The sequence below is a fragment of the Macrobrachium nipponense genome, chromosome 35 (assembly GCF_015104395.2).
Source record: "Macrobrachium nipponense isolate FS-2020 chromosome 35, ASM1510439v2, whole genome shotgun sequence".
In the NCBI taxonomy this organism is placed as follows: Eukaryota; Metazoa; Arthropoda; class Malacostraca; order Decapoda; family Palaemonidae; genus Macrobrachium; species Macrobrachium nipponense.
In genome coordinates, this window is record NC_061096.1 from 58334023 (window position 1) to 58349071 (window position 15049).

The following is a 15049-nucleotide window of genomic DNA, read 5'->3' on the forward strand; positions in this document are numbered from 1 at the left end:
GAGATTGTTGAAACAGCAGGAGACATTGCTAACAATAGGGCAATTGCCAAGGTTTTTAGAGGGAACGCCAGCTATTCCTATCTCTGCCTTGACATTCAGGAAAAAAATATTTTAAAGTCCCTCATGCTCAGCTCAGACCTTGAACAATAATATGGCTAATGTATTATCTGCCTATGGTAAGTCTTTGAAGGCTCAGGCTGGGATTTCAGTGGATGATTGTTCAAAATATGAAGGGGCCTGGGGTACCATGACTGGGATTGTTAATTCTTTAGTTTGGGTCTGTTCAGCAAACAATGTCCGTGTTTCAATTTCTGGCCTTGTTGGTGACAACTTGTACATTTACCATCAGTTGGTGAATAGTTTTAATACCTCCCTGAAACAGCTTATGTCAGAAATGCTTAACCTTAAGCTCTTTCTTGCGGCTAGATGTAGGGACTTTCATTTAGGACATGCTCCTCCCACTCTTTCATACCTAAACAAGAAGACACTAAGAGCATCATCTTTCTTAGGAGGGATTCTCTTTCATGTGGCAGTTCTGGAAAAAGCCCTAGATGATTTTGACATGATTGTAGTGTGTGTTCTGCTGGCCTCTTGCAGGTCAATCACACCCAGATTTGAGATTGATGATGATTTATGAGAAAAAGAAAAAAACATTTTTTTTAAACGCCCAGCACAACCCGTCGCACCTATTCAGGGTTAAAGGAAATTACTGTATTGTACAGTACACTTGCACCCAATAGTGGCATTGTTTATGTGTGGGAGTTTTCACCATCCTGTGTGTAATTTTAAACTTTTTCAAGTTATTAAAACTTTTTCAAATTTTATTTATCCACAAGAACAATTTCATATTAGAAAAAAATTACAGTATAGTACATTGAAAATGGGTAGTATAAAAAAGTTTGAGCAGGTAAGTTGCTGTTTTCCTTGGCCCTATTGGAATGATTCCCATAAGGTATTTGTTTCTAAATACGTACACGAATTTCCAATTCTGCAAGGCCGTGGATCGACTAAATTCTTGCATAACTGGGGACCGTACTGTATCTATTTTTAGAAGTCTTCTCAACCTCGTTTTTAAGAACTCTATGCTGTCCCCTTTTTCTGAAATTGCTTTTCATGAACAAACAGCACTTTTTATTTGGAAGAGAGAGAGAGAGAGAGAGAGAGAGAGAGAGAGAGAGAGAGAGAGAGAGAGAGAGAGAGAGGGAATTTCAGCATCTCAAATTGCGCAAGTTCAGGTTATTACTGTACTATTGTGGGTCCCCCCCACCCCTGTATTCATGGGTGTGCGTACTAGACCCCTCCATGAATGTTTAGAATCCACAAGTAGTTGGAACTCCTATAAAAAGGCTGAAAACTGCCTATTTTGGTAGGTAAAACTCTAGAAAAACCAACTAAAAAAATTTACACCTGGTTTTTTTATAGTTTTATCACCAAAAGTGCATTTTATAATGAAATTGATTTTAAAAAACCAGGAATTTGTGGACATTTCTCTTAGAAAAATACAGCCACTAGGCAAATTACCCATGAATAATGGGTAGATATGGTTCAGAGAGAAATCCGTGAATCTGGAGAACGCGAATAAGGGGAGCCCGCTGTATTATTTAAGTTAACATTTGCGATGGCTTCAACACTTGTAATCCAGAATTGTTATGCATCAGCCATTCTGCTTCCTAATGTCCCCTTTGTTAGATTTTGCCCACTTTCCTTTTTGCCTTATTGCTCCTTTAAACCTACCTTCTGTTTGTCTGGTCCCCTATGGTTTAACTCTGATAATTTTTTTTAAATATGTTTCTTGGCCATAAATTTTGAACTTTGAAGTTAAGATTGCATTTTGCATGCATGGTCCTATAATGAAGTTATGTAGAGTGAGGTTAAGGATCATATAGAAGGTAGTGGTTAAACAGAAGTTTCCCACTTCTTGGGCTCTCTGTTTTACTTATACTTCTTATTAACAGTAATTATGTGAATGAAACTTATAGCCCATTTGCAAGAATACAAGATTTTGTCAGGAATTTTCATAGTGGTGTGAATTAAGAGTTTATGAATTAACACTTAAGTATATTAGTTTTATTTTCTAATGTAAATTATTATAATTGTGTGAATTTTATTTTTTAGGGAGAGGGAAAAGGAGAAGGAGAAGAAAGATGAATCTAGGTAAGTCGTAGAAAAACTTTGTGTACTGTATTCTTTATTCACGATGAAAAAAATAATTATTTAAGTTAGTTGCTAAGTATGTAGTGTTCTGATTTATTAAATAGAATAAAGGCAACTTGGATGCATTGTAGAATATCAACATTCTATTATTAACTTTCCTTTGGTGTATATTTCAAGATTTCCAAACAAGAACGTAAATTTTTATCAAGGAATACTATATTGCTTTATTCACAACTTTGAACCGAGGTTTTTTCAATCATAGTGGACCCTACCACAGCAAGTACACCTGTTTCAATGGTTTTTCCCAGCTGTGGACCACATTCCATGGGTTAATGGTTAGACGCCTGAGAAATTTGATAAAGCTCCCATTTCTTTTGAAAAAAAGTTATTTTCATAATGGATTTCAACTCTGAAAACCAAGAAAAAGTTTGCAGGGCTAAATCAGTAGCTTAGGGTAACTTAGGAATAAGATTCATTTTATGTTTTGCCAAAAGTTCACTAGTAACGAATGATGGTAGCATGTACAGTGACTTCTTGCAGCACCCATGTTGTGTTTCTTAGCATTTTCTGTAAGAAACATGATCAACTACATTGAAATCAAATTATTACTTTTTCTCTTTTAGTTTGGATGACAATTTTCCAACTCCTCATGATGACTTATTTTTTGTCTCTGTTTCGTAACTGCATACCCATGTTTGTCAACTGTTATGAAGTTTTCTACCTTGAAATGTTGCCAGCTTTAGGCCACAGAAAAGGTAGGAGGAAATTTTCTGTGCAGCCAGCACATTATCACTCAAAATACATTCCAGGATGTGTAATGTTGCGAGGGGGTTTTCATTGTGGAGGAGACTTCAGCATTTTTAAAGAAATGCCAGTAACTTTGTTTTGTATAGTTGTTTCTTTTTGGGCAATCCTCTGTATGTATTTGTATGTCAGAGGTTTTACGGTGCATGTCTGTGCTTGAGTTTCAATGACCTTCATGTATTCAGTCCTTCAGACTATATTTTAATATGTTCTGAATTGTTGATGTTTCTTAGTGCATGGCATTTTAGCTCCAAATTATTGAAATGACATTCACAATTTTTTTGTCTGTCGTCATCATATTTGTTACACTTATCTCCAGTGTTGTCAAGTCTTTCTTCAGTTTCCTGAGTCAAGTTTACTTTTTAAAACTCAAGTTTCAGTTAAGGGTAAATTGGTTATAAATTCTACTGCCTCCTGGTGTTGTCATTGTGTGCCAGTGAGTTTTTACAAGCATTTTAAAATTGTGTGCATGTTTTTATGGTAGTTACCATGGATTCTTTTTTCATTCACTTCTGTGTAAATATTTTCATAGATCATACAGTATAAGAGTAATATGATTTTGCCCAATAAATCAATCATTTATGATACCTCTGGTATTTCATAAAAAATGAAACTAAATTATGGGTAAAAGAAAATTCACAGTTTACGTGTTGCAAAATTTTATGTATGAAGGCTTCAGCTTTAACAAATATGAGGAAATCTCTTGTAGTTTGTTAATGCTTCCAAATATGTACACGTATGTACTTTTGTATATACGTATAGAATTCAAGTATAACCCAAAGAATGTTGCAACCCATGGAACAACCCACTGTAGCTATTCTATTATAGCAATGGTTCTGTTATGACTGAATAGTTAGTTCATCTCAGAAGTGGATGCAAGTCAGATACATGTTAATATGGCTTGTATTATTACATAATGCAGAAACAAACACATTGAAATGAAAGAAACACAGACACAAATCAACTGGCTTGGAAGGAGAGCAAAAGCAATAGCATCTTACTACTCAAGGCAATTAAGGAAAGACTGAATACATCATGAGGCAGTGCACGATCCCTGACCAGCCATCACCTCATATGAGCAGGAGTTGCCAAATCTCACATATTCCTTGCTTACAATCTTTGATTGTTTTTAACCAGTTACCAGCCAACACTTGAAAAATATCCTATCGTTAAGACCTCAGATTTGTTAACTATGAAGAATACAAATTGGTTTAAAAATTTGTCATTTTTGCTTGGTTAACACCCAGTGATTTATGATTAATAACATTATAAACATAAAAAGTATAATTTTATTTAAGATTCAAAATATTTGTTTATGTGAGGAATTCTACTGTTCTATGCCTATTATCAAACTGTTTTATACCATTTTTAATTTTTTACATTAGGTTAACCTATGATTTTGGTCAAGAAGTTAATCATCTATGATATGTCTTGTGTATGGTAATGGAAGCACAAATTATGGGTAAAGAAAGAGCCACTGCTAAATACAGGAATATATTTAACTTAAGTCAGTCAGTAAAAAAATTGGGGGAGCATTTTACTTTCTGTAGGGGCCACTCACGGAAGCACGCCTTAGAAAAAGTCAAAAGCCTTTGTAGTTTTTTAAGGCATTCAAACAGTATTTACTTCTGTGTACTAATGTACTGCTGGTAGTAATAAAGCTTGAGTTGTTCCTACAAGAATATAAACTCTTGTCTTTTATATATGAGTGTTCTGCCACTCCATCTGGAATTATTTATTGAAAGCTTCCCAGCAATCTTTACATTGGTGTGTAAGAACTTTTGCTTACACTGTTGCTTGTACATTTTTTTAATTGGAATTGAATTACAGGGGGTCCTCGGGTTACGATGTTGATCCGTTCTTAAGATGCGTCGTAACACGATTTTCAGCGTAAGTCGGAACATTAAAAAATACCACATGATTTAATGTAAATACGAATCAATAACAAAGAGAGAACCATTCCTTACCTTTATTAATTTGGTTGGCTTGCACACTGGAGAGGAAGCTGCGGTGCTGGAGAGACTGGGGGAGGTTAGTGAAGAGAAAAAGAACCTCCAGAAGATGCTGGAGATGCTGGGGCACTACGCTGCTTGGTTATCACTGTCGCTTTCATGGGAGCAGATCCTTTCACATGTTCAACGATGCGCTCTTTATCTTTGATAATGGTAGCAACAGTCGAACGACTAAGACCAAGCGAGCGGCCAATGTTTGTTGGCGTTTCTCCCTTCTCAGATCGCTTTATAATGTCCACTTTAATTTTCATGGTGATGGCCTTTCTTTTCTTCGATGCACTACCATCAAAGAATGTCCCGCCTTGCGCTTGGGAGCCATAACAAAGAGCAAAAAGTTAAAAAAAAAAAACGATACAACACGAGGGAGAGAGAGGCAGCGTAAACAACCAAAATGGTTGGATGGGCGAGGAATGAGCATAGCGAAGCGACGCCGTCCTCTCCCCCACAAAGCATATTCTTCGGCCGTGCGCCCGAAACTAGTTCGCGTTTGTTTACGTCGCTTACGACGCTAAACCGCGTAAGACGGAACGACGCATAATATTATTTTTTATATTTTTATGGGGGCGCGTTCGTAACCACGAAACAGCGTAAGTCGAGACCGTCGTAACCCGAGGACTTACTGTACATTTTTCTTATTGGAATTTAATTTGATATCAAATGATAGGGAAGTCTGTTCAGGAGACAAGTAGTATAGTGAGTACAGTTGTTCAAGGGGAAATTGTGCTTAGAGACTATCACCCTTAACTTGTGGAGCCCCATTCCCTTCATGAGGTAACTAAATCACCCCCATGCACAAAGAGCAATCACCTGCATTTGTGGTGTGTGTATTTAGTAATAAATTGCTCTTAAACTCTATGTAGAGTTTGTCTTTCTAACCCAGTCGGCCTCATTTAGTGGGTCTATTTGTTGTCATGCTTCCTAGGTTCCTCTGCATGTTAGGGAACTGTCCAACCTACAGGAGACTTGAACATTGGTGAAGCAGGTGACAGGCCAGTGCCCATCCAGCAGTGTGGGATCTGACTGTCCATCTGTTTTACCCTTCTGGGGCTCGTGCTTCATCAGAAGGACTTTAACCATCCTTAAGAGCAGCTGTTGAGAATGATATGGGTTTGTTTATGTTTTTGTTTGAATGTTAACAAGATCAAGATTCAAGAGGCTAGTGACTCATTTATCCATATTTATTTTCTCACCTCCTTGGGACAGGAATGTTATGTGGTGATCTCTGGTAGATCACAGCTCTATATAGAATGATTGGTTTATATGGCCGGCTCAAAATACACTTGCAACCATACAAAGATTCTTTGAGCAGTATTCTGCATGAGTGTCTATGTGATTAGACATGTACTCTAAAAATACGTAGACCTTGTAATAGCTGTCAGACAACAGCTTCAGAGTTTCCATGAAATATAATAGATGTGGGAATCACTGGGATAGATTCTGCTACTTGGGACTCACAGTTTTCTTTAGAATTAAAGACCAACAGATAAGTATTTTTAAGTCATTCAAGTTAGGTCCTACATGGTCACCAAGGACATAAGCAGGTAATCTCGTCTTGACCTTGAAATGGTTGTGCTATGTAGCAGTAGTCGAGAGAACACAATAATAATGTATGAACAGTTTAAGATTTAAACAGTTCATGAACAGTTTAAGATTTAAACAGTTCATGAATAGTTTAAATCTTGTTTTCTTAATAACACTACTACTGTGTCAGTAGCAGTGTTGTAGGTGCTCTTCTTGTCCTTTGGAAAACAAAATCTTAAGAGTTCTTGTACTCTATTTTTCAGACTGGTGATAGATGATCTTCACCTCATTAGTCATGTGGTGGTAGCATTTCAGGTGGTTCTTGCTTCACAGTAGATTCCAGTTAGGCAGATTCTTCATTATATACCAGCTTGAGATTTTTTTTTTCTCTACATGACACTTCAGTCGTTTAGGCAGATTCTACAATGTAGACCTGAGATTTCATGCCTCTGCAGGTTGAAAATGCAGTTTCTTATTTTATGACCGCTAGGTTTTTTTACATAACAGGTTTTCTGTCTCATGGTCTCAGCATCCCATGTGTCCTGCGGAACTGTGACTAATACATATTTCAATCCCTAGGACTCAGATGTATGTCATGAAATGGATTTAGTTTAAGAAATAATTATAAATACAAACCGGTAAATCCCAATCCCAATTTTCTTGCAGCTAGTGGCTATCAATAGCAAGAGAAATGAGCTGTCTTGCAATTGTTAGGCAGAGGTTCCCGGGCAATCATGCACATTACTGCTGTCAGACTACCATGTTTTCTAAATTTCTGCAGAGAATGAATATCTGGGACTATTTCAGCATACCAGAATGGCATTTCAATTAGTGGTTTTGTATGAAAATATTATTTCCAAGACATTGCAGTCTAGTTTTGTGCATTTTTTTTTCCTCCCTCGCAGTCCAGGCTCAATAATATTAAGCATACCTGTAGAATTGGGTAATTTAAGGATGGCCTATTTAAAAAAAAAACATAACTCAAGAATTGAAAGAGGAAGATATGCATATGCCCATGGTATAGAAAAAATATTCTTAAAAAATTTCTGTACCCTCCAAGGGAAGTTAAAAATTAATATTTCCAACCTGGTGTGTCACCTCTTTTCCAAAAACAGTCGTGAATGTATGGTAATTTTACGAAGTTATGATTTTTAAAATTATTATTATTATTACTATAATTATTATTATTATTATTATTATTATTATTATTATTATTATTATTATATTATTAAAGTTCACACAATTCTGAGTGTATTTATTGTAAGAGACAGTGGTACCTCGTATGTCGAGCATTTCTTATGTCAAACATTCCGTTTTTCAAACAAATTTCTAGAAAATTTTGTTTCGTTTGTCGAACAAATGCTCGTACTTCGAACTGACTGATTAATTATATACTTTATACTTGTATTCGACAGCCTACTGGGTCGTACAAGTTAATTTTTTTTTTTTTTTCTTCAATACATATATAGTTTAATGATAACAATATTCGACAAATAAATAAAAGTATAAAGCATTTAATATAAAATTTAGCTTTCAATATAACATTTAGCATAAAAGATGTATAATGTAACCACGGTGATGTCACGCCCAGAGACTGAACGACGGAGCGTTTATATGTTGAGGAGAGATGCAGAAGAGAGTTAAAATATTACTGTATATGTGTGTAAAAGCATTAATAATTCACATAAAAAGGGAATTTCCCAATAAATTTAGTGAAATTAATAATAAAATATGAAAACAATCAAATGCATTACAAAAAAAGGAAAAAAGTCGTAATTGAGCCAGTGTTCAGTGCACCGAGTGAGACGGTCTAGTTGAACAATACTAACAAAATAATAAATGAAAGAACAAAGCTTTTCACAATAAAATTTAGCACAAATGATTAACAAAATCATTCGTCATTGCGGTGATACATAGCTAACTTGAGGTAGAGGGAGGGAGCCTTTATATTTTTGAGGAATAATGAATGAATGATTTTAAGTTATCATGCGTCGTGGTATTGTTGAGGAGATAAGAGACAGTAAAATCTATACTTTAGATGTATGTAAAAGCAGTACCAATTCACTTAAAAAATAAAATTTTATTTCACAATAAATTTAACGTAATGATAAAATATGAAAACAATCAAATGCAATAATAATAATAATAATAAAAAAAATTCTAAATTGAGCCAGTGTTCTGTGTGCCGAGTTAGATGGTCTAGTTGAACAATATTAACAAAATTGTAAGTGAAAGAACAAATCTTTTCATGATAAAATGTAGCACAAATGGTTAACAAAATCATTTGTCATTACAGTGATACACAGTAAACTTGAGGTAGAGGGAGGGAGCCTTTATATTTTTGAGGAATAATGAATGAATGGTTTTAAGCTATCATGCGTTGTGGTATTGTTGAGGAGAGAAGAGAGAGTAAAAATATTTTTTATAATATGTACATAAAAGCAGTACCAGTTCACATAAAAAATAAAATTTTATTTCACAATAAATTTAATGTTATGATAAAAAATTAAAACAATTGCAATACAATAAAAAAAAGCTTGCTCGAGTCAGTGTGTTCAGTGTGCTGAGAGAGAGAGAGAGAGAGAGAGAGAGAGAGAGAGAGAGAGAGAGAGAGAGAGAGAGAGAGAGAGAGAGAGAGAGAGAAAACAGCTCTGCTTCTCACTGACTTATCAGCTGATCTGGGATGATTATTCACCCAATGGTTTCACTTACACTCAGTCTGCCCAAATCACTTTTATTTTTGATACGGTAAAATGCCAATCTAGCGACAATTGCTTTTTACGATTTTTTACTACTGTGAAAGTAACTCCATTTCTGTAATAAACAAACTGGCGCTGCTTTCAGCTTCTGCATGCCTTTGATTGTTTGTTGAAACGGCTTCCTTGTGAAAAGTTGTTGTATCTCTCCTTTTCTTGCATTCTTGACTTATTACTTATTTTGTTTGCAAAATCCTCATACTTGTTTTTTTAGAAGTCCTGCCATTTTGCCAACAGTAAGTTGATGTATTGTGGCATAATTAATCTCTTTCGTGCACTTAAGATTCAAGTGTAAACACTCTCTCTCTCTCTCTCTCTCTCTCTCTCTCTCTCTCTCTCTCTCTCTCTCTCTCTCTCTCTCTCTGACATACAATCAGACACAAACGCTATCGATTCCTTTGATTATCCTTGTACCTAATATGTGAAAAAATTGAAAATTTGATTTTTCAAACCTTTGCATACTGCAAACAAATTCAAATAGCTCAAAAGGTTCCCGTCTCTCCTCCCTCATCCCCCAGCTGTTTCATTACTTTACATTCTTAATTTAACTTTTGAACACATTAGTATAGAAAAAATGTGAAAAGGGGGACTTTTAGCGTTGGCTGGAACGAATTATCCTGATTCCCTTTATTTCTTATGGGGATATTTGTTTCATATTTCGAACAAATCGTAACTTTCGAACAGCCTTTTGGAACTGGATTAAGTACGAAGTACAAGTACTACTGTATTTGAAAAACATCATTGGATGGTAATTTTGGACAAGATTCCCCTACAACATCTGAAGGCAAACTGATCCCTCTCTTCTGTGCTGACTAGCTATTAGAGTTGGGGTGAAGTTGCTATGATTCATTTATGGCCCAGGGAAGTGATCTGAGCACTTTCCCACAAAATTTGTTCAAATTGTACGGCACGAAATCTTGAACATATATGTACTGTATATACCTAAGACCTTTAGATAAGACAAAATAAAAAATCATGGCAAATTTTCATGAATTTATCTCATATCTGTAGTATAAGATGACTTCTAAATTACAGAACCGAAATGTTTTTTGGAGAAAGGTGATTATTTGCACAAATTAAACTATATTTATAATTATGATGACTTGAAAAAGGTTTGCTCTTTGTATCCAATTATACAGTATTACTATTTCTATTATCATATTATTACTGTAATACAGAATATAAACAACACCACGTACACCATATCCATTTGATATTGTTTACAATCTCAAAGTCTTGGCTGATTGAGTATTATCGTTATCTTCAAAGTCAGTTGTTAGAAGAGATATAATTCGGAGATACCTTTTCTCGTAAATTAACGAAGTTTGGTTGAAAACGTGCATATATTACTTCATTGTATAAGCATTAGGTGTGATTTCTCCAGTTCTGAACATCTCTTTCGACTGGCTGTTATTCGTTTTATGCAGCCTCAGCTATAACGTGCAGCTTTGATTTACTAGTTTTCTTTCTTGAGATCTCCACTGCATGAAGGATGAACAAAAATTTATATTTTTACGCATGGAAGTCACCATTGAGAATTGGCAGGGTTTAACAACTTGACAATTTTAACGGAGCTCTTAATAAACGCTTGATAGTTACAGTAAATGGCATCAGCAATCAGCTTCTTTTTGTCAATTTGGTTGTTTAGTTAAAACAGGTTTACAATCGCTTCACTCAGAATTCTAAAAACCAGAATTTTTTGTTGCCTCGGTTAGGATATCCACTTGCAAAATTTTAATAATAGCTGTATTGAGAATAATGACAATTTTAATCAAACTTCATTTACTGTATCTAATCATATTGCATGTGTGATGCTATGCCATTTGCATTCTGGTATTGTTTACAGTCTTAAAATAACCAGCTGATTGTGTTTTACCGATACCATCACTGTCTTTAGTTGCTGAATGGAACGTTATTCAGAGATACATTCCTTGTGTAAGTTATCAAAGCTGGGTTTAACAAAGCCGATTCTGTATCCTGTTTTTCATACATACGTCGCCTAAATTGGAAGCTATTGTTTTGTTTACGTTTCATTGCCATCCTCAAACAACCACTAATAACAATACAATAACAAACAATAATTATTGTTCATGTGATTGAATTGTTCTAAACAGTTACAAACAGCTTTGTGTGCTGCCTCACTTGATGTTCACTGCGATTTTGTTGTAAAAGCTACGGGGAACATGAAAATAGAAAGTGTCATAAAATCATTTTAAAAATGTCATGATAGTACTGAAGATGATTTGTATGACAGTGGCGACAAAGCCGAAGTCAACTCACCAGAATCAGACTGGAATCCCTATGATGGTGACATATGTGATGTATCTTTTGATATGTATGAGAAACTTTTAATGAAAAATGAATATTATGCTATCCTAAATGTTATTACTACCGTAATTAAACTATCATTGAAATTTCTGAAAGGGTTCTTAGCCGGGATCGAATAGATAAAAGTTGGTTTCATTGATATAGAATTATTCTTCAAGTAGGGTATTTGTTATGAAGATATGCCAATAAGTAGTATGTAAGGTAAAAATGAAAATGGTTAAATTACCTTTATTATCAGTTTTTTTTTTCATAATATGAATCTTCATGTATGTTGGTGGTTGTTATCGCACCAAGGGCGATGCTAGCCTACTGATACACATCTTGAGATTCGAAGTTTGATTTTTGGATTTGTAGTACTAGAAGATGACCCCCCATTTTTTAGGGGGGAATTTTAGGATTTAAAGGTCCTCTAATACAGGGAAATATACAGTATGTTTCCTGGACTACACCACAAAGCTATATGTAAACATTACCTGTCCACAAGTGGTTATAAGTTATATTTTCAGCATCAGATAACTTTGCTTTATGATTTAGAGGCAAACTGTTAGTGATTTGAAAGTCAGTATGTATTATTGATCGAATCTGACTGAGCATTATTGAAAATAGTGATTAAAATGCCATTGGACAAGAATGGCATTTCAAGCACGGGTTATGTATGAAAATAATTTGTTAACAAACAATACATTGTAGTTTTGTTTAAAAATCATATTTTCAACATCAAATAACTGCATTCTGACTTGAAAGTCAGTATTATCGATGATGAAAAATGTCTGAATGAGGTTGAAATAAGTCAATAAAATGTAATCTTTTCCACATACCACACCCCCATTTGATAAATCTTTTGTGTGCATGTAACTAACTCTCACACAGTGCAGAGCACAGGAGAGGAACACTTGACATCATTTAAAGAAATAAAATTAAATTTACCCTAAAATGTGCTATAAGCTATAAACTTGGCTAAGATATTGTTAAGTTTAAAGGTAAAAATTCATTTGGATCACTTTTTATGCACTTAGAGAAATTTTTTGGTTTTATACATTCAACTTACCTGTCAGATATATACATAGCTATTAATCCGTCGTTCGACAGAAATTCGAATTTTGCGGCACACGCGGCAGGTAGGTCAGGTGATCTACCCCCCGCCGCTGGGTGGCGGGAATAGGAACCATACCCGTTTTCTAATTCATATTTTTTCTGTCGCTTGGAATGTAAACAACGTTTGCAGTTCCTCCTGATGGATTGTCGTGTTTCATCGCCATCGATCGTCTGGGCTAACTTTTACAGGGAAGTAATGGATCTTTGGTTCGGCATACGCTTTTGTTAACTTTTAGAATTTTTTGATAAAATTAACTTCGAAAATTTCGAAGATTAGTGACGTGTAACTACCGAAGTTTTCGGTAGACACTCATCCACTTTCACGAAAGTGAATTACTTTCATGAAAGGGAATTACTTATATTTATTCATTAAGACAAATAAGTGTTAGAGTTTGATTGAGGAAATGTGTATCTTTCTTCCTAGTTGGGGAAGTCAGAAAAGTAACTATCCTTTAAAAGCTTCTAGCTCCTACCATGCTTAGGACAAATCGCCTTAGGACTACGGTATGGCAAGGCATATACACATACCGAAATTTATGCTATAATGGTCAAGTGAATTCCTTACAAAATTTCCTAAATTAATACGGTTTACCTTAATGTAACAGTATTATAGAGGATTCTATTACGCTAGAGTATGAGTTATATGATGCTATCGTGTCTTCGAGAAGTGATCGGAGAAGCATATCTTTATTGGTGGATTGAGAGTAGGATAGAAAATTTTTCTTCGTGTTAGAAGAGGTTTCCATGAATTACCAGTACCCTTCTATGACTTTCCTAGGAAGGAATAGGTTTAAAAGAATTGTTTAGACGACACCTATTTAGTTCTAGACTTGTCGAAGTCTCGTTCGCTTAATTTATGCTTATATAAAAACTTCCTGAAGTTCGATAATAATTTATAAGATTCCTTTATTTAATGGAGTAACTGGCAACTCTGGAAAGGGAAGGCCAAGACTGCTTTCACTTTGAAGACCAACGCAGTCGCAGTACCATCTTGTTCTCAGCGTGAGCGTCGTTTACAGCTCTCTCTCCTGCGGAATGGATATAACTAACCGTATCTCTTCCCTACAATCGTGGTCTTAGCCTTGGATTGAGGGAATACTGAAGCTATCATAAATAAAATATTGTCTGCCTTTTGTTAGGAATCTTTCAATAAGAAGGATATTACAACCTTTCAATGCTGTTTACCGTAGGTAACATGATTAAAGGATTCTAATGCAGCGAACATGATATTATTTAAGCACTCATACTTACGAAAGCATGGCTTATTAGAATGCATACTTAATGAGAAGAGAGATGTAATAGAGATTCATTTCAAGACTACGGTATGGTTAAGTCTTTCGAGAAAGGACACAACCGTATTTAGAATCGGATATTGCGCAGAAGTTGTATGAGTCGGATGGGAAACTTCTTTTAGTGGGGAAATGGTTTTCCTGAATGGATTATATATGTATATAAAAGTTTTTCATAATAAGAACGGAATTAACATATGAAAGGATGTCGGGTACCATAAAGACACCGATGTTCTGGCACATATAAAGATAATTAGTAGGAGGCGCCAGCCTGGCGCAGATGCGCCACCCTGGCGCAAGTTGCGCCAGAAGCGCCAGCTTGGTGCAATAAGCCAAGAGCACCATCCAAAATATTTCTCGTTTGAGCGAGTTAGTAAATAAAGCAATGCAAGAATTTGCGGAGTCCGTGAGAACCTCGATCGACGATAATAACTGTTAAAGTAATGTCTAACATTTATTGCAAGAGTTGTGAGAAACCTGCGAGAAGTCTTCTTCATAGATCTCTTAGCAAGAAGAAGACGAACAGTCTTCCTGTAGACTGCTTCCCTTTCCTCAAACCATGCCATAAGGAATCATAAGCGCCAGCCAGACGCCTGGCTCTAACTAGAAAATAATTAGTTAATAGATATACCTTAGAGCAAATTATGCTTTCCTACATAGAGCTGGGAAGTTACTCAGTCCCTCGCATTGGAGTGGTCCTTCTCGTTCAGGAAAGGGGGGGGGGGGATACAGAAAAATTAACCGAGGAAAGAATAATTCCCCTTCCGATATACTCGAATGAGAGGAAAATTGAGAAGAAACATCCAACTATGGAAGTACTGTAGAATTATAGGATTCTTACAGCACCTCTTCTTATTTTGATATAGAGATTTCCTGACCAAGGTTGCAAGTAATGGGCCATAAAGGCTCCAGCCAGGCTTTAACCAGGCGATAGGCGCCAACCAGGCGCGAGCGCCAGCTAGGCGCGAGGCACCAGCCAGGCGCGAGGTGCCAGACAGGCGCGAAGCGCCAACCAGGCGCAAGACATCAGGATCTCCAATTTCTCAGTATTTGGAGATAGACTTTCCAAGAGTTTTTCCTCTTTGGGGGG

At 35.7% G+C, this 15049-nt stretch overlaps 1 protein-coding gene across 2 annotated transcripts in view; it reads left to right on the forward strand.

Moving 5' to 3' along the window:
- Positions 1 to 15049, forward strand: part of LOC135208816 (protein AF-9-like) — a 137573-nt gene that overhangs the window by 105886 nt on the left and 16638 nt on the right. For both annotated transcript variants that reach the window (XM_064241357.1, XM_064241358.1), the window contains exon 4: positions 2116 to 2154. In XM_064241357.1, coding sequence (XP_064097427.1) covers positions 2116 to 2154 — 39 coding nt within the window. The remainder of the gene's footprint in view (positions 1 to 2115; positions 2155 to 15049) is intronic.